This window comes from Ovis aries, chromosome 14, assembly GCF_016772045.2.
Source record: "Ovis aries strain OAR_USU_Benz2616 breed Rambouillet chromosome 14, ARS-UI_Ramb_v3.0, whole genome shotgun sequence".
NCBI classification, from domain to species: domain Eukaryota; kingdom Metazoa; phylum Chordata; class Mammalia; order Artiodactyla; family Bovidae; genus Ovis; species Ovis aries.
In genome coordinates this window covers 35,263,489-35,281,540 of record NC_056067.1, presented here as the reverse complement: position 1 = coordinate 35,281,540, position 18,052 = coordinate 35,263,489, and the positions used below count along the sequence as shown (strand labels likewise).

General features: G+C 49.1%; 1 protein-coding gene across 3 annotated transcripts in view; it reads right to left on the bottom strand.

Moving 5' to 3' along the window:
• Positions 1-501: 501 nt before the first annotated feature.
• PRMT7 (protein arginine methyltransferase 7) overlaps positions 502-18,052 on the bottom strand; it is a 38,626-nt gene continuing 21,075 nt past the window's right edge. For all 3 annotated transcript variants that reach the window (XM_060398415.1, XM_027978112.2, XM_004015091.5), the window contains 13 exons: positions 16,049-16,161; positions 13,738-13,979; positions 13,361-13,541; positions 9,677-9,804; positions 9,143-9,278; positions 8,058-8,141; positions 7,552-7,599; positions 6,775-6,864; positions 5,517-5,678; positions 4,260-4,334; positions 1,946-2,106; positions 953-1,049; positions 502-728 (listed from right to left, as the gene is read on the bottom strand). In XM_060398415.1, coding sequence (XP_060254398.1) covers positions 549-728; positions 953-1,049; positions 1,946-2,106; positions 4,260-4,334; positions 5,517-5,678; positions 6,775-6,864; positions 7,552-7,599; positions 8,058-8,141; positions 9,143-9,278; positions 9,677-9,804; positions 13,361-13,541; positions 13,738-13,979; positions 16,049-16,161 — 1,697 coding nt within the window. In that variant the 3' untranslated portion in view covers positions 502-548. The remainder of the gene's footprint in view (positions 729-952; positions 1,050-1,945; positions 2,107-4,259; positions 4,335-5,516; positions 5,679-6,774; positions 6,865-7,551; positions 7,600-8,057; positions 8,142-9,142; positions 9,279-9,676; positions 9,805-13,360; positions 13,542-13,737; positions 13,980-16,048; positions 16,162-18,052) is intronic.

Here is an 18,052-nt window from a genome sequence, read left to right as displayed (position 1 = left end):
CTGCACACGGAGGCCAAACCTTTACAAATGTGGATTGGGGCCATTACCTAGCAAACAAAAAGAGTCTGAACTTGGTCCTCAGTCTGGCCCTACCAGGGTCTTCAAGACCCAGAGCCCAGCCACACATCAGTAACTCTCCCCATAGTAGCCTCTCTGAGCTGGAGTGGGCAGGTGGACTCAAAGGTCCCCAGAGCGCAAGGCCAGGCTGGCCCAGCTCCAGAAGAATAGCAGACCCACCCAGCCCAGTCAGCCCTGGCTCCCTCCCAGGGAGCACAGGAGCGACACTGTGGCCAGGAAGCTCTCTGAGCACTTTAAAAGCCACTGCGGGTAGGCTCCTTGGCGCCTTCTCAGTTCCAAAGTAATCCCCACTTCCTGCCATTTCTGGAGCAAGGACCCAGCAGTGCAAAAACACAAAACGGGAAGTGGTCTCCTCCAATCCCCGAGGCCAAGACGGATCCTGAAAGGCAAGGTGTCTTCACTTTTCTCCACGGAAAGCCACCATTCAGAGCCCAGAGCCCTCCTCCACTTTATTTCTCAACAAGTGAGGGTCAGCACCCACGGTCCAACGCATCTGAGAGTGTGAAATCCATGGTGATATCTCCAGCATGGGGGCGGAACTCCACAGTGTAGGTGACGGTCTGTGGACCACCCAGCGGCACTCTGAGGTCGAGTGTGGTGTTGAAGAAGTACACGGCCTGCTTACAGTGGGGGTTCCAGCAGCAGTCCCCCTGCAGAGAAAGCAGCAAGAAGGCAGTGAGGCTTCTGATGTCCCAGCCAGCCCCCTCCTGGCAAGCCTCCAGCCCAGACAGCTCGCAGTGAGAAGCTGCTATTTGGAGCTGGACAACCCAGGACCCCTGAGGAGTCACTACCCGGAACACCCAGAGCACATGCGAGTGGCGTGATGGCCCCTGCTCTCAGGGTCCGCCAACTCGGGGCCTGAGCACAGCACTACCTCATCCTCTGCAGGCTTCAGGAGGCCGGTGCTGACTGTGCTGTCCGTGGTCAGGTGATATTCCATCCACAGGACAGCTCCGTGGCTCCTCCCGCGCCTAGAGACGGGCCAGGGGGTGGAAAGGGACCAGAAACAAATAGCTGCACGAAAAACTGGCATGGCCATGGCTGCCCTCTGCTTTTCAGAAACCTCTCATTCTCCCTACTTCCATCCTGCCCTGTCAGGAGGCTTCTAAGACTCCACCTGAATGAAGGCCACTCAGTAAAAGTGGCCTTCTTGCTGAGCAACCAAAGTGCCCACTCACTCCCCACAGTCTGGCCAAGTATTCAGAGTAACCCTGCTCAGCTGGCTGCCAGCCTGGCCTCCTCCGCCTGAGATCATGGAAAGGTTGGCCCAGAAGGCTGAGAGAGCAGTCCAGGCATCGAAGTCTAGATCACTCCCAGATAACTCTGGGCATCAGGCACAGACAGGCAGCTGCCTTGGCTCCTCGTCAGAGGAGCCCCAAGGGGCTCTGGGCTCACGCCTTCCACCCAGTTATAAGACGAAGCTTCCTCCAGTAAGCAGCCACCCCTCCCCGTGAAGGGAGCTGGAGCTGGATGGGCCTGACCATGTTGCACAACGACAGCCCCTGCCAATTCCTAAGCTGCTTCAATTCCCAGGAGGGTTCAGGAAAGAATATGGCCCAATGGGTAACCATAGCAACCAAATTCACATTTCTCTGCAGCTGTGTGTAACATACTGCTGAGCTCAAAGGGAGCCTCAGATGTAGGAGGATGAGCAAGCCCACTCTGGCTTTTCCCCCCACCCAGAAGCTATGGGGACCCCCACACATTTCAGGGTCACTTGAAGAAGGGCAAGGCTGAGATAAGGACAGCCATCCCACCCACATCAAAGTGACCAAAGTGAGTGCTTATAGCCATTCAGGCAATAACTATCAGAAAGCAAGCCCTGCCACTTCCTTCCTCACTCCCTGACCCTGGAGCCTCCACTCACCTTCTCAGCTCGATGGTGCCCTCAGCATGGACAGGCTGTAGGGGGACTGGCTGCCGAAAATCAAAGGTCAGGATCTGCTGGGGCTTGGAGAGGCTGCGGCACGGGTACTCCCACAGTGGGTGAGGCTCAGCCTCCTTGCTCTCTCTGAAGTCCAGGGCGCGCTGAGAAGGGAAGAGGAGAGGTTCTGCAGAGATAGAGCCAGGTGGCCAGGAAACAAGGGGCTCTTGTCCCCATCTCCAGAGTTTATCTATGCCAGTGGTCCCTTATCACCATGGCCCTGGTCCCTCAGGGTAATTGCTATGGTCATGTGGGGCAAGTGAGTCCCCATAAAAGACCACAGGCGCCTGGCCAGACCAGCTGGCTTCTGGTACCACTCACAAGCAATCTCCTCAGCAAGGCACTCTAAGCTTCATCTTCTGCCTTTTAAAACTCAAAGCCATTGCCCATCTCACAAGCTACCTTGACCAACTGCCTATACTGGTGAAATCACCTATCACTTGGACACTTGCCCATTCAGTGACCCTTACTGATCACTACAGCTGCCAGATCACCACCCTACAAGGATCCCAGTCTAGAAGGAGACAATTGGGGAGCAACTGCAGTGTCCAGGGGACATTGACTGGCTAAGAACAGGGTTGGGCAGGAAAGCTGCCCGGAGGGGTGACCTCTAGGCTGCCTCTTGAAGGTTACCCAGGAGCTGTTAGCAAAGAGTAGAGTGTACACAGCCCAGCAGGGAATGGTCAGAGAGCAGAGCAGAGCCAGCAGAGTGGCGAGGGCTGGCTGCAGGGGTGAAGGTGGGGGCTCAGGGTTTTCCCGCAGAGGACAGACAGGGCCAGACTTCAGATCTACAGATTCACTTGAGCTCCCTGTGGAGAAAGGCTGACGGGAGAAGCAGCAGGGCACACGGTCAGACACGAGATGCAAGTGGCCCAGACGAGTAACAGCAGGGAAAGAAAACTTGTTCACAGCGGACCTGATGGTTGTGGAACCCAACAACCAACTGAATGAGAAGGCGAAGGCTTGTCTGGGAGGCTGCCGGGGCCCTGAGCCCAGCTGGCAGGTATGAAGTAACAGCAGGTCTAGAAAAGCAGCACTGGGAGGGCCAGACTAGAGGAGGGGGAAGAGCAGGTGGATTCTGGAGGCAGCGGGTAGGAGCGCCTGAAGACATCCCAGTGGAGTCACTGCTCTCAGCTATCTGGTCAGAGCTCAGGAGAGAGGCAGGCAATGGCCAGCAAATAGAGAATGGAGACAGCCACAGGGGTCTGGGCAGAGACCTAGGGGAGCTCTAGAGCACAGGACACCTCAAGGGATACGAAGAGGGGAGGAATCCAAGAAGGAGCCTGAGACGTGGCCAGAGAGAGCTAGAGTGTGTGGTGTTCCCAGGGGCATGGAACAGTCAGTGGTCTGCTGTGGAGAGGCAGGTAAGACGAAAAACTGCAATGTCCCCTGGATGTTTTTTACTTAAAAAATGTTTACACAAGGAATCCACAATCACTGTAGAAAATATAAACAGAAAGAAGCAAAAGGGAGGAAAAAACTAACCACTTCCGAACATAGAACTAACATTTTGGTGTCTGCAATCCACTCCTTTTTCACTGTATGTGTAATTTTTTTATAATTAAAAAAAATGTTTAATGTTGTATTGTACAGGTCACTTTCCATTTACAGTTATTACATGTGTGAATTTTCTTAATACATAAAAATGTGATGGTGTCCTGCCCTTCTCACAGGGTTCGTGACTCTTCACATCTATCCTGGCCAAGTATCGTTGGCACTTTCATGAATGCCCTCATTTCTGGGAGCTGCAGACCCTGGTGGCTGACTGGATCCCCTACTAATATACAGATAACCCTGCAGGAACCCTCCTTCTACATCCCACCCACCTCCATCCTCAAGCACCTTCCCCTGAAATTGAGTCCCCAGAATGAAAACAGCTGGCTCAGGTTGCCAAAATCGCTTTCTAGAGAGGCCATCCCAAACAAGAACTAGCTGCTGACACTGGCAGGAGTATTTCCAGTGGTCTGGTGACAGATGGGCCCCAGCCCAAAATTCTGATTCAGGGATTACAGCCCCAGGCTGAGGATGGCCTAACACCAGCCAGACTTGGAGATGCAGTGGCTCTCAGGTCATGCTCACGGTGAACCAAGCGGGACAGATATGGCTGCCCCTGCTGCCCCCAGTAGAGGAGCTCTCTGCATACTGCCCACATTGCCCAACCCTGGTCCCTCCATGGAAGCCAGACATCCCCTTCAGAAGCCTGTGGCCCGATGGAGTGTGGATGGAACACTGTGGCAGAAGCTGCGGCCCTGCATACCTTAATCATGTCATCCATGATGCGCACATCGAAGCCTTCACAGTTACCACAGGGGCTCCGGATCTGCCACAGGTCCTGAAAAGAAGGCACAGTCTTGACACCCACCCACCAGGGCGCGCCAACCCCTACATCCACCCAATGGGGATGGGTGGGCAGGCACGGCCACGGTTCTCTGGGACAGCACACAGATGTCGACACACACTCAGGCACACGCAAGTGTGGTGGCAAGAGTAGGAAGGGTAAGAGGCTGGGGCTGCCCCAACTCCAAACCTGAGGCACATCTTGCTGCTCCCACAGGCCTGGAAGAGACTCCCACAGCTGAAGGGACCCAAAGACAACAAAGACCCAGGATGGTTTCTCAGACCTGCAAAGCCTCTCATGATCCCAAGCCCTCTCCACTGAGGGACAGCTGACCAGAGCTACTCAGACAGGCTCTCTAACCCCTTCCTGTCCATCCTGAACACTGATTCATTGGGAAGAACTCAGTCAACCACTTCTTGAGCCTCTATGCCCATAGAGAGTGTGAGGACAACAGGATCCTAGGAGGAGACCAGAGGTTACTCAAGCCAGTCAACTCAGTATCCTCTGTCTTTTGGACATATACCTGGGAACAGCATTGTTCTCCACAGTCACTCACTGGCCATGAAAACCAGAATTCCCGTGGAAATCTGGTCAAGTAAATAAGTAATGCAGAAGAAATGGCCAAAAAATTAAGTGACAGAACCACTAAGCTACCAAGGGATAAAGCCATCCTTATCAAAGAAACATCAAATGAAGTTCACTCTGTATTTCAGGTTAAAAGCATTTCAAAATCCTTTTAATAAAAAATATCTTTCCCAAAATGACTTTTTGACTATGGTTCTGCTTTGATGAGAAAATGAAAATGAAGCTTTTCAATTTTTCTTGCATAAGGAAGCTGACTTGCCCATCTCAAAATGCTTTTAACAACTGGAGCCTCAGCTCTTAATGAGAGCAGAGCAAGCTGCACAGCTTGTCTTCTGAAATTCTTAATTTATATTTTAAAATTATTCTGATAAGCCGTAATTGTAAAATGACAACACACAACCATTTCCATTTCATGTGCTAAATTACTTTATTTTTACAAAGGCGAGCCTCTTCTATTCAGCCCTGAGGTGTGCTGATACAGAAAAACAGAGCTTCAAACCATTAAGACCCTAGGTGCTCCACCTGCATCCAAGGTCCACACAAGAAAACAATCCCCCACCCCCTGCCAAGAAAACCTCTGGGTGGCCCTACCCTGAACTCCACGACCATCACGTGCAGCGAGGCGGCCTGGGGCATCACCACAGCGCCAGGCCCCAGGTGTTGGTCCACAGCAGTCCGCACATACCAGAAGTACAAGTTGTGCCACGGAAGCAGGCTGGTGGTGAAGAATGGCTCACCCAGGAGGAGAGAAACCTGCCAATCAGAGAGAGAAGCAGGCCCAGGTATCAGAAGGATTCAGCTGAGTAATAAAGGACAAATCTCACAGGCACATTCATTCTTTCATTCACTTACTCCCTTGGTCGGTCAATCAGTCCACACGCACGTCAAGGCCTGTGCCTACCCTTGAGGGTACAAAGATGAGAAACAGACATGAGCCCTGCCCTCAGGAGTGCAGAGTGGGAAAAGGGAGCAGATGAGGCTAGGCGCCGTCCTCAGAGTGTGGTAGGAGCAAGGAAGGGGCTCACAGAGGGACCCTAGAAGTAAGAGCTTCAGCAAGAGCTTCCAGGATGGCATCTTGGAAATGCTACTCAAAGCTTTATCCTGACAATTTATTGTCAGTGCTAGTCCGTCTCCCTCACCAGGCTCGGAGCCCAGAGAAGCGGGGACACTGGCAGACACAGTATTCCCAGCACAGTGCCTGGCCCAGAGCAGATGTCAATGAAGGTTTGTTGATCAGATGAATAAATGCGTGAACAGGAGACAGAAAAGCAAAAGAGTGGGGAGTCCAGGCAGAGGTGTGGGCAGAGGCCAAGGCAGGAGTGTGAATGACAGTGAGAGCAAGGCCCTTCTGGGAGCTCGCCAGACGAGCAGGTAGGAGAGGATGGTAAAGGATGAGGCCAGAGCAGTGGAGAGGAGCCAGGTCACCCAAAGGCAGCTGATGACAGGAAAAGGAGACTGAACTATGCTTTGGAGGCAAGGGGGGATCACTAAAAGCTTTAAACAGGGCTTAATATGAGAAGGAATGTGCTTTCCAAAGATTCTCATGAGTTCCCTGGTGGCCTAGTGGTTGGGACTCCGGGTTCTCACCACAACCTGGGTTCAGGAGCAGTGCTGTGACAGAAAAAGGGAGGGAACACTATGTGTCTCTGTCCATCCCAGCAGAGCCATTCTGCTCTTGCTGAAGGAGCAGCGATTGGAGAGCAATGCAAGTATTCATTCATCAAGCATCTCTGCAAACCTCATCACACCCTCAACAGTGGGAGACCCATGGTGAGGACCAGAGAAGGGGGCAGTCAGGCCATCTCAGAGCTGTGCCATCTAGAGCAAATGCACAGCACTCTCTACTCACCTTTTTACCCTCCAAGTCTGCAGGTGTTAATAATTCAGGCCGTTTCTCTATTATATTAATTTTGTCTTCCAAGTGGTTGGCCCTGAAGATCTTAAAGAGAAAACAAAAGTGTTGGTTTCGTTGAGAAAAAGAACACATCTCAGAGTTGCTTTATCTGTGTGCAGTTCTCTGGCCAAACGGTTCTGGAGCACCACTTTCAGCTACTCTGCTGAACTTCTCCCCTCCAAGGGCCTCCTACAGACTGCAGGTGACATCATAAGCAAAATGTCTTAAGAGCAATAGAAATTTCTCTTGCAGGCACACTGAAAAGGCTCAGAAGTAGGCTTGTAGTCCTGTTGGGGTGGGTTATCCTTCAGAAAGGAAATCAAAACCAGTCATTGGCCAGGATGTGAAACACCATCACAGAACCAAGCAGTCAGGACAGCTTGTGAGCAGTGACTCCCTGGGTGCTGGTGCCCCAGAAACAAAACTTAACTTTAGTTCTATCACTGCAAGGAGTTTTGGTTTTTCAGTTTTAAGTGAAGTGAGGAGAAAAGGCTACACTTCTTCAGCCACAAAACACAAAGTAGAGTCTAAACTTTGCTCGCTGCTATTCAACAACAGCTCCAGAAGACTTCCAGGCCAGCTCTCGACTCAGGAGTCATGAGAGTCACTGGCAGCTGCTACTCCCCCCAGTTCCCTCGGCACTGACACTGATTCAAAGCATTCGATCCCAGACTCAGGAAGGCAAGCCCCACAGGTCCCCACATTATTTCAGTAACAATAATCATTACTTACTTTTTTCATCAGTCTATGAGAAGCTGCTGAATTCTCTACTGTAAATACCTAAAGGGAATATCATATTAGTTCTAAGAGATGCACTTAACAGAGAAAGTAAATACAGATTAAAATGCAACTCCAGGGACTTCGCTGGTGGTCCAGGGGTTAAGACTCCACACTTTCAATGCAGGGGGTACGGGTGCCATTGCTGGTTGGGAAACCACAATCCCACATAAAAAGCAACTCCAAAGCAAAGGACAATACCTAACCAACTACATCTGTGCTCACGATCCCCCCGGATAGTACAACATTCTGTGCTGACCCCAGATTCAGACTCAGGAGCTGCAGCTACATGGCAACAGCTATAGCCTGACTCCTGCCTACACCTGAGGCAACAACCCCTCAGACACCAACCCAAGCACACCCACAACGTATGTGGCAGCTGCACTTGCAAAGAGTTTTAGTCACAAAACTGTGACTAAAGAGTGCCATCAGGAAGCCGGCAGAAGGCACATGGCCAGTACCTGCTCCGCCCCAAGGTGATAGGCCAGCATGGACAGCAGACTGCCATCACTGACGCACAGGCAGACACTATCCGGCTTCAGCACCTGCAGGAAAAGAGCAACCTCAGCACAGATTTTCTTACAATGTTGAGAAAATTCTTGTTGACAACTGACAGGCACATTTTCCATCTGACCCCTTAACCCACTCTGTGATCATTCAATCCCATCTCCTCCTCACTCCATTGCCCACATGGCCTGGCTGCATTTTCCTATGCCCTAACAACAGTCAAACCTGCCTTCCAGGCCCTGGTGGCAACTAGCCTCACCCTCCAACACACCCCCTGCCTCACCTCTCCCCACTCAGACCCCACTGTCAGGAGACTCTCCTCAAGCCATCCTAGAAGGCCCCACAGAAAGCCTGCCCTGTTTATCGGAGGCCACCCCTCAGTCACAACTACAGGCCTCTTCCCTGTGAAGTCACAGCACAGACAGCCACAGGCATGTCGAATGACTCCTCACATCAGGGAAGCCTTTGAGGGTCACAGATCCCTCTGAGAGAAACTCAGAATGTCTGGGATCCTCCTCCCCCCTCCCCAAAATGCAGGCATGTGCATACAAACATACATATTTTTGCATACAACTCCAAGGGGTCCAGAGACCCCCATCCAAACCTTGTGGTCCCCAGGCTGAGACCTCTTCTATAGGCAGCAGGGAGCAAAGGTTTTTCAGAAGAGCTATATGACCAGATTTATAATCTAGAACATTTTAGAAAGAAAACAGCAAATGAGAGGAATAATGAGGTGGCTGAACCCACAAGGATCACCAAAGGAATTGCTGGTGACCATAAAGGAAAAGTGTCCAGAGGGACAATAGCAAGGGTCAGAGAGAGGCTCCTATAGAAGAGCAGAGGACAAGCCCCTACTGATCCAGAAACAAGCTCCCAGCCTCGGCTCAAATGCCCACCCAGTAGGAGCTGGTTGAAGCCACTCGTGGACAGACAGGAGAGCACAGAAGACAAAACCAACTGATTGTAAGTGAGCAGCGGGCTGGGGTCCACAGGACAAACCCCTTCTGGCCTGTGACCACCCAAAGGGCTAGACACTTACCGTCCTCAGGGCCTGGATGTATTGCTCAGTTCTGTTCCGATCATTGATCTCTCCAAACCGAGGCCGGTTCCAGAGCAGGTGAGCCTGGCAGTCACACACAGGGCGCACTGGGTGGACTCTCTCATTCTTTTCAGGACTGGATCAGAAAACGAACAGATACAGGGTGATGACTTGCTAGGCAACGGCGAGCATGAAGGCACAGCACAGGGACCTGCACCAGGGAAATCGAGGTGGACAGGGGACACATCCATGGTCCTCTAGGGGACATGAGTCTAGGCACTGGCTTTCGAGTGGGCCTTAGAGGTCAGAGGCCCTCCAATTCAAGACTTCTCATATATATATCTGCCCCAAATGGGGGTCCTACCACCAGGGTAGCCTCTTCTCAGTACACACAAACAGGCACCTAGCCACAAACTTTTGCCCTTACTTGGTTCAGATACAAATGTGCCCACTCAAAACCTCTACAGGGTCCGTGGAGGGAATTTACACAAACGCACAAGCCTAGTGTCCCACCCCACAAGGCTGGAGGCACACCTGGTCTTCTGGAGGCTGTACCACACACAGTAGTCGTCGTGGTGGGCTACCAGGCAGAGGGCTGAGCCCTGGACAACGGGCTCCTCCTGTGGCAGGAAGTACACACACTGCATCCAGTGGTCCCGCCACTGAAACAGGAAGAGAATCAGCTGTCACCAAGCTGCAACAAGAGCAATGCAACAAATCCAGGGGCTGAAACCCAGGCCAAAACCCAATTTGCTGGGAGACCACTGTGTGAACTACACATAGCTACTGTGGCCAAAGAGGTAAAGAAAATTTTCAAGTTAGAAATGCTAAAAGCCCGAAAACTTCATGCAACACTGCTGGCTTTAGGAAGACAGAATGTAGCTGATAGCAGTGGTCTTTAGGGTGGGCTCAGATGAGGGGACTCCAGCCCCTGCCCTGTGTGTGTTGGGGGGGGGGAGGGGGAAGGGGTGGAATTGGAAGGAGGGAGGGAGAATGCAAACATGGTAAACACTGACAACTGGTCAACTGAAGTAGAGGGCATACTGATGTTCGTTTTCACTTATTTTATGGACTCAAAATTTTCAAAATAAAAAATTGAAAAAATAGCCAGCACCACTTCTCAGGAGGGCATTTAGCAACTAAATATTGTTTGTTTACCACTGGTTCTATAAGAACGAAGTAACTAGCCATGCAGTCCCTACTTTCAACATATCTTGAAAGGAGTTTAGGGTAGAAATCAGGAATGAGAGAGCCAGAGCTCTGGGAAAAACTCGCAGAACAGGGTTTCAGACAGTTATTTTCAGAAAATCTTCTGAACCCAATTTCTTGTATATTCTCATATCCAGCAAAGCACTAAATTCATTAACAGAGATACTTGCACCTGATGACTAACAACCACCCTCTGCCAGAATGTGTACTTAACTGCAAGTATCTCCCTTTCATTAAAATCACATATATACTGATCTTCACACACACACACTCCTCCTCCTCCTTCAAGGCAGCTCCTCAGAGCTATCTTAGAGGCTATAATCCTCACTTGGCTTCAAATGAAACTTAACTTACAACTCTCTTGCTGCATCCCCCCCCCTCACCCCCGTTTATCCTACCCAGTCTTGAATTTAATGTAAAGTTCAGTGAATGCCATTCCTATCTCTCTAAGATGTCTATTTGAAGGTGAAAGTCGCTCAGTGTGTCTGACTCTTCAGTCATGTCTGACTCTTTGCAACCCCATACAGTCCATGGAATCCTCCAGGCCAGAAAACCGGAGTGGGTAGCCTTTCCTTTCTCCAGGGGATCTTTCCAACTCAGGGATGGAACCCAGGTCTCCTGCATTGCAGGAGGATTCCTTATGAGCTGAGCCACAAGGGAAACCCCTGAAGGTAAAAGCTAGCAATCAAATCTAACCAGATACACTCTGGGGATAATAAACAGTAACAAGGAGGGGAAAAAAAGATTCTCTAAAACTTGTTATTTATCCTTTACTATGCCCTTCCTGACCCCTCCCGGGCTCCCGCGATACTTCCCTGTCACCATGTCCTTCCTACACACCAGACTCCCAGGTCGGAATGCTTAAGAGCTGTGACAGAAGCCACTGTCTGAGGCTGATCAAGGGCAGCTCAGTGAAGTCCTGAGGGAGATTCATTAGCATCTCTTCAAACTCTAAACAGTCCAAAAGTCACCACTGGCAGAGGGAGGACACAAGCCTCACAGCCAGGAGACCTGGGGACAAGCACCTACCACTGCAGCCTAGACAGGAGGTCCTGCTCCCCGCACTGGGCCAGGCTCTCTGTGCTTACCCAAGGGGTCTTATATGAGGATTCAAGGAGAAACTACACATAGGAACACTCTGAAGATATGCAAATGAGAATCGTTAACATTTTTATGAAATTCTTATGCTAGTATTGCAACTACCACAGTCCTGGAGAAGAAGAAAGCTGATCTGAATTCCCAGTGCTGATCTGAATTCTGTGGGAGAATTCTCCCCCACCCCCAACCCGTACCACACACACACACAGAGACTCAGCCTGCAGTAGACTGCGGCTGTGAAGAATCGAGCGGGGGCAGCTCAGGGCCCAAGAGGACTGACTGAAATCCCGCAGCAGTCATGACCCTGTGGCCTAAGCAGGAACTCAGGAACTTGGGGAGATGCTAAGGCCTTCCACGAAGTCACCATGTGTATACCCAGAACCATCAGCTGAGCAATCAAAACAAAGCCAGTGCCCAGCAAGTGGTAACTGAAATCAGAATACACGGAGGATGGTGCCCAAGGCCTCCCAGGTAGAGGGAAGATTTGATTCCTTGGCTCTAAAGCATCTTTCCCACTTTCTTCCCCATGTGTATAACACTCAGTCGCTCAGTCGTCTCTGACTCTTTGTAGCCCCAGGGACTGCAGCCCACCAGGCTTCTCTGTCCATGGTATTTTCCAGGCAAGAATACTGACATGGGTTGCCACTTCCTACTCCAGGGGATCTTCCTGACCCAGGGATCAAACTCAAGTCTGTTGTGTCTTCTGCACTGGCAAGAAGTACCACTAGTACTAGTACCACTAGTGCCACCTGGGAAGCTCCAATGTGTATAGAGGGGTGGATAACATGCACATGAAGGAAAACTCAAAAGATATAAAAGGCTCATGGAGTGAAAAGTAAGCCTCCTTTCCATCAAGCAACCTTTTTTTTTTTTTTACCAATTTCTGTGAATTCCTCCAAAGATACCCTCACATACACACACCACACATATATACTCAGAAACACATACATTTTTTCCCCATGATCTCACTACATACACTATTCTGTACCTCTCATTGTTTCACTTGATCTGTCCTTGAGACAGTTCCACACCAGGGCAGAGAGAGCCACCTTGCCCTCTGAGCATGCAGGAAAATTTACTTAGCTAGTCCCTGCTGGTGGCCTCTAGGCTGTTCCAGTCTTTTGCATTAGAGTAGGGCTGCAGTGAGCATCCCAGTACACATGCCATGCTAAACAAATGCAGATTCAACCAGAGCCTAAATATTTAGAAGTGGCGTCACTTTCCATCCTGCCACACTGTGGGCCTCACTGCACTCTGACGCTCTGACCATCATTTTCCTGCTCTGCCCTACGGCTCCACCAATAGTCTGCAGACTCTGAACTTTATTCACTAACAGGTGAAAAATGGTATTTCATTGCATTTTAAATCTGCATGGTTCTTATGAGTGAGGCTGAACATCTTTCCACACATTAAAGAGGAATAAAACATGGAATAAAATATGTATTTCCTTTTCTGTACGTCATATCCTCTCCACTTTCCATTGAACTGAAGGTAGATTTTAAGGTCACAGAAAATGAGGCTGCAGACAGGCTGTTGTTCTCTGCTGTTCAGCTGCTAAGTCGGTTCTGATTCTTTGCAACCCCAAGGACTGCAGCATGCCAGGCTCCTCTGTCCTTCACTATCTCCCTGAGTTTGTATCTCCCAGAGTAGTTCTCTACTGCAAGCTAATCTGAGGTCCCCTGGGATTACTCTAGGGGCCAGGCCTAACAGAGGCTGTGCCAAGACACAGGAGAGCCAGCCCACAAAAGCTGCCCTGTGGTTCACTGTGACCACTGGTGCTGGCCATGAACTCAGTCCCTTCTGTCTCTAAATGTCTGTGAATCTAAGACCCAACATGCTCCTTTCCCAGGACCAAAAGTGGACCACAACTTGCTGATTTCCATGAAAATGTGTTCAGTTCCTGCCTCTTACCTGGAGCTCCTCTGGATTTGAGTGTGCCCAGAAGGGGGCCATGGTGCACTTGATCTTCCCCTCAGGGTCCATTTCAATGTCCCACCAGGAGAGAACCACCTGAGCTCGGCCAGACACTAGCGGTTCAAACTGCCTGCTATGGCAGGCTGCTGAGCTACTGACTTGCTTGCTGAAGTCCACACTGTAAAGAACATTCGGGAACTGAGGCAGATTTTAAGCACACACAGTCCATTTTTAAGCTTTTCTGGTGACCTCATCTGCCATGAGACCTGTTTTCAATGGACTCCTGATGTCAAAATGAATACAAAAACGACTGCCAAAGACCCAATTCCACCAAGTGTCTCCAAGCGCCATGACCCTAGGTGGTTCCTTGGTACCTGAACATAGGCAGCACGTCACTGAGGATGGTGAAGTCAGCAGGTGACACCTGGTTTAGCTGAATGTCGCAGACAGAGGGCGCACCAGGGCACCTCTCCAGTTCCAAGGGGGGGATGATGACCCGCTCTCCTCGGCTGGTCTGAACACGGATGGGAAACAGCTTATTCCACGACCACATCCTCCTGGACTCTACCAGCTGGGCATAGACGGTTGCTCTGTGAGGCACTGCTTCACAATTTGCCTAAGTTTATATTCAAAAAGTATAACAAAAGAACAAAAAAATAACCAATTACACTGACCCACAGCAATTCTCATTGAGCAAAAGAGATTTATTGCCTAATATGAGGCAAGTTTAGTAACATCTACTGCCTTATCACTATTAGGACTGTGAACTGTTTTCAGCCCAAAGCCCTTGGGATAGGAAGAAACTAGACTGCAGAAAGAATACACATTATTTCTAAGATGTCAGCTAAGTTCCTAGTTACCTGACACTCTTGAATATTTCAAAAATAAACCTTAATTGTCATCATGCTGATTAACTCCCACACAGACTTAGAAGAAAGAGTCTAAGTCTTCCTGTTAAACAGAAATCCTAGCACTAGGCTCAGAGCTTCCCTTCAGCGCAGCTCTCACCCAGACACTAGAACCTTCTTATGGCACAGCCCAGTAGCCAAGTGTCCATCCTCAACCGACCTGACCTCCTGGCCTCACTGGGCAATACCGACTTGGCTGTGGCTGCAGTCCCTCATCCAGTTTCCCTCCAACACATTCATCTGACACCCTCTACACACCAAGCAATAGGGGGTCTCCCCACCCTCCCCGACCAGGGTGGGCAAGACCTCACCCCACCACCCACCATCAGAACGGACCTCAAACCGTACTGTGACCATCTGCCCACCTATCTGCCTTGCCAGGAGCTCACCTTCATATTCTTGGTACCTAAAAAGGGCCCAGCAAAACCAAGGCACCAATAAAGGTGTCTTCTGAGACCAATTCCTAGACCACTGCAACACCACATGGCCTGTCAGACACCCCAGTGCCCGTTTCATGACCTCCAATGTGGCAGGAAGAGGAACAAGGTACTGGAGACCATGATGCCATAGCTCCTTCAAGTTCAGGCTGGGCAGATAGGGACAATGATTAGAGTGGATAGCAAACACCTGGCTGCTATGGGCCAACTGGGAGAGGAGGCTGAGGATAGCTGCTAGTGCACCTTTTAATTATGAGATGAATCAGAGAAAGACAAACTGGACAACATTAATATAACTCTAAATATCCTTGTTCTCTATTTCAGGGATTCATCTAATTGATGGCTTTAATGTAGAGAAAAAATAATTTCAAACACAGAATTCTGTATTTTGGAAATGATGAGACATCTCACACAGTATGGGAAACTGCAGGACAATTACCTCACATGCTGACTGTGTGAGCAATGTGAACTCTGGCCCCAACTGCATTGGGAGGAGCCTCCTTCCTCTCTTCAGGGGCCCTAAGCACCCCTAAAGAGAGTTCCAGCCTAGGACAGTTACAGGTTCATGATAGAATGCTGCCCATATGCAGGTGTTGGCAGAAGCAGCAGACAACCATGACTTCCCAGCTGGCCTCTGCCTCAGTCTCTACCTCCCCGTTTATGTTCATAAAAAAACAAGGCCAACGTCTCTGAACTAACATGTTCAGTATATCTTTCCCTTCTCAAAACAACTGTCAAAGGCTATCACCACTCAAGGTTATCAACAGCCCGGCATTCAAGGCCTTCTACCCTCTACCCATTCTCCACTGTGAGCTTACAAGCACCACAGACCGGTGCTCTCACTGCCCACTAAACAGGTCCTCTGCCTGGGACATCTGTCCTTTTCCTCAGCGCCTTCCCAGATTCCACCCTCCCCACGCAGGCCCTCATCTTGCTCCTGACCCTTGACTTTTTCCACTGGCCTTAAACCAAACATCAGCAGTGCTTTTGCCTACCTCTCCATTTGGCCCATCAAGTCCTCACCACTGTTGACTGGTGTGGATCTCAGAAGCAAGAAGGACATCTTATACTTCTCCCTGGATGCTAGAAGACCTTACACACAGTATAAGAATGCTTGTTGAACGGAATATTAAGATAGTTTCTAGTCTTTTGACCCTAACCTACTAAGACTCGGCATTCAAGAGGAAGTCATGACTGAGAACCAAAATCTCGTAGGAATCAAAGGGTGCCCTGGGGGATACAGAGAGGTGCTGGGGCTGGGGCTGTGCAGAGTATTGTGCAGTGATAAGAGCCGTGTGAGGTCACACCAATTTGCCCAAGGGAGGCCGTCAATCCCCCACCTGCACGAGGTGCCTGTGTGCATGCTCATAGGAGGGCAGGGCTCCCTCCCCAATCAGTTCCGTGTCAAACAGTTCCGTGATCAGGATGTTGGCACGGCATGGCAAGTCACCATCTGAGAAACACAAGGGAAGAGTCAGAAGCAAGCAACAGGTTAGAGCAAATATTTACAACAAATACGTAAAAAAAAAAAAAAAAAAAAGGTTAACAGGTCATTATAACTGAAAGCGCACACATATGCTAAAGTGTTTAGAAGTGTCATCATGTCTGCAACTGACTTTCCAACAGTTCAGAAAAAAAAAAAATCCACCTTGGTATGCATGTACATGTCAAAATGCCAACAACTGATTAAGAGAACATGGGTGTTCACTGTACTACTCTTTCAATTTTTCTATTTAATATTGCAAGGGGCTCATAAAACTGATTTAAAACAGACAAACAAACAAAAAAGCCTACAAACATTCCAAAAGAACACCAAGCAAAAATAGACAATTCAAAATAGAAAGCAAATCAATCAACTATATGAAAATGTTTTCATTTTTATTAGCAAATTGGAGAGATACAAACAGTTAAACTATTAACTATTAAATTAGCAAAAATGATTTGAAAAGCAAAGACTGAATGCTGGTACTTCAAATATTTCTAGGCTGCAGAGAAGGAGAAAAAATCAAAGTAAGAGAGAGGTTGATTCCATTGATACCCAAAGATACAACTGAGATCTAGAACTCAGAGGCCCCAGTTCATTATATTAAATCTCCCTGAATCAAGTTAGTTTCTTGCTGCCAAACAATCCCCTAAATAAGTTTTTTTGGATAGCAGGATTATGGAAGGTCTTTCTGCTTTTCTACTTTTTAAACCTTCATAATACAATGTAATGTTACTTCTACAATTACAATTTTTAATGAGCCGAAACAAAACCTGACTTTGGAAGGGGTATTCATCATGGAGAATTAACTGTAAATACTCCTAATGGCTCATGAATTATAATTTGACAAAGCCCACTCATCTTCCCTACACAGAGGACAAGGACGGGTGATGCGAGAAAAGAACAGCATTAAGAGTTCAAAGGCAAGTATAACAGAGAGAGCATGAGCCTTGAGTCATAGAGACCTGGGCCTGGATCCCACTTTCTAACCTTGAACCTCAGTCCTGACCATCAGTCACCTCATCTGTAAAAGAGGGGTTGGTCATGAGATCTACTTCACATGGTGGTGGTAATTAGATAACAAAGGTAAGCCTGTCCAGTTCCTATGAAGTACATGTGTACAGCACGACATGAAAAGAGGCTGAGAAGAAATTTCTATCTCCAGGCACACAGACCACCCTCCAAGTCACTACCCATTCTCTCTGATATCAAGGGAGATTCCAAGTGAAATACACTGTCCCAAACTAAGCTGACCAACCCACTTGCACACACGTGCTTCTCTGTCCAATGTTTCTGCTCAATGAATGGCACCACCAATCACACAGTCCTGAAACGGGCATCACTGGCCAGCTCCAGGATGGTTCCCTGACTGGCCTGGTGACCTCTGCACCCCAGGGCCTAGAACAATGCCTAGCAGCACCCCAAAACAGTCAACAAACGTCAGCTAAATGCTTGAACCCTACCTCTTTGTCACCCTACATTCCAATCAATCACCAAGCCCTGACAATTCTACCTTCTGAATACTTTTTAAGCCAATTATGTAATTTAAAATGATTCACTGTCCAAATCTGCTTCAAAGATAAAGCTCTATGATCCAATGGATTTCAAGAAATACTTCTTGAGAGCCTGTGAATGCTACTATAGAAGGGGACAGACATGCAAGGGGAGCCTGAGTGGGGGCAGTTACCCCCACCCAGACATTTTCACCAAATGACTAGATGGACGAACAAATGCCGCCCCAAGTCAGCCACTACACATCTTGGTGTGTAATCCATCTCGGGGGAACAGGTAACAAACCCAGATGCCAGTTTTTAAAAGAGATCAGAACAGAAGCTTGGAAATAAGCATTTGGGAGTAGGAA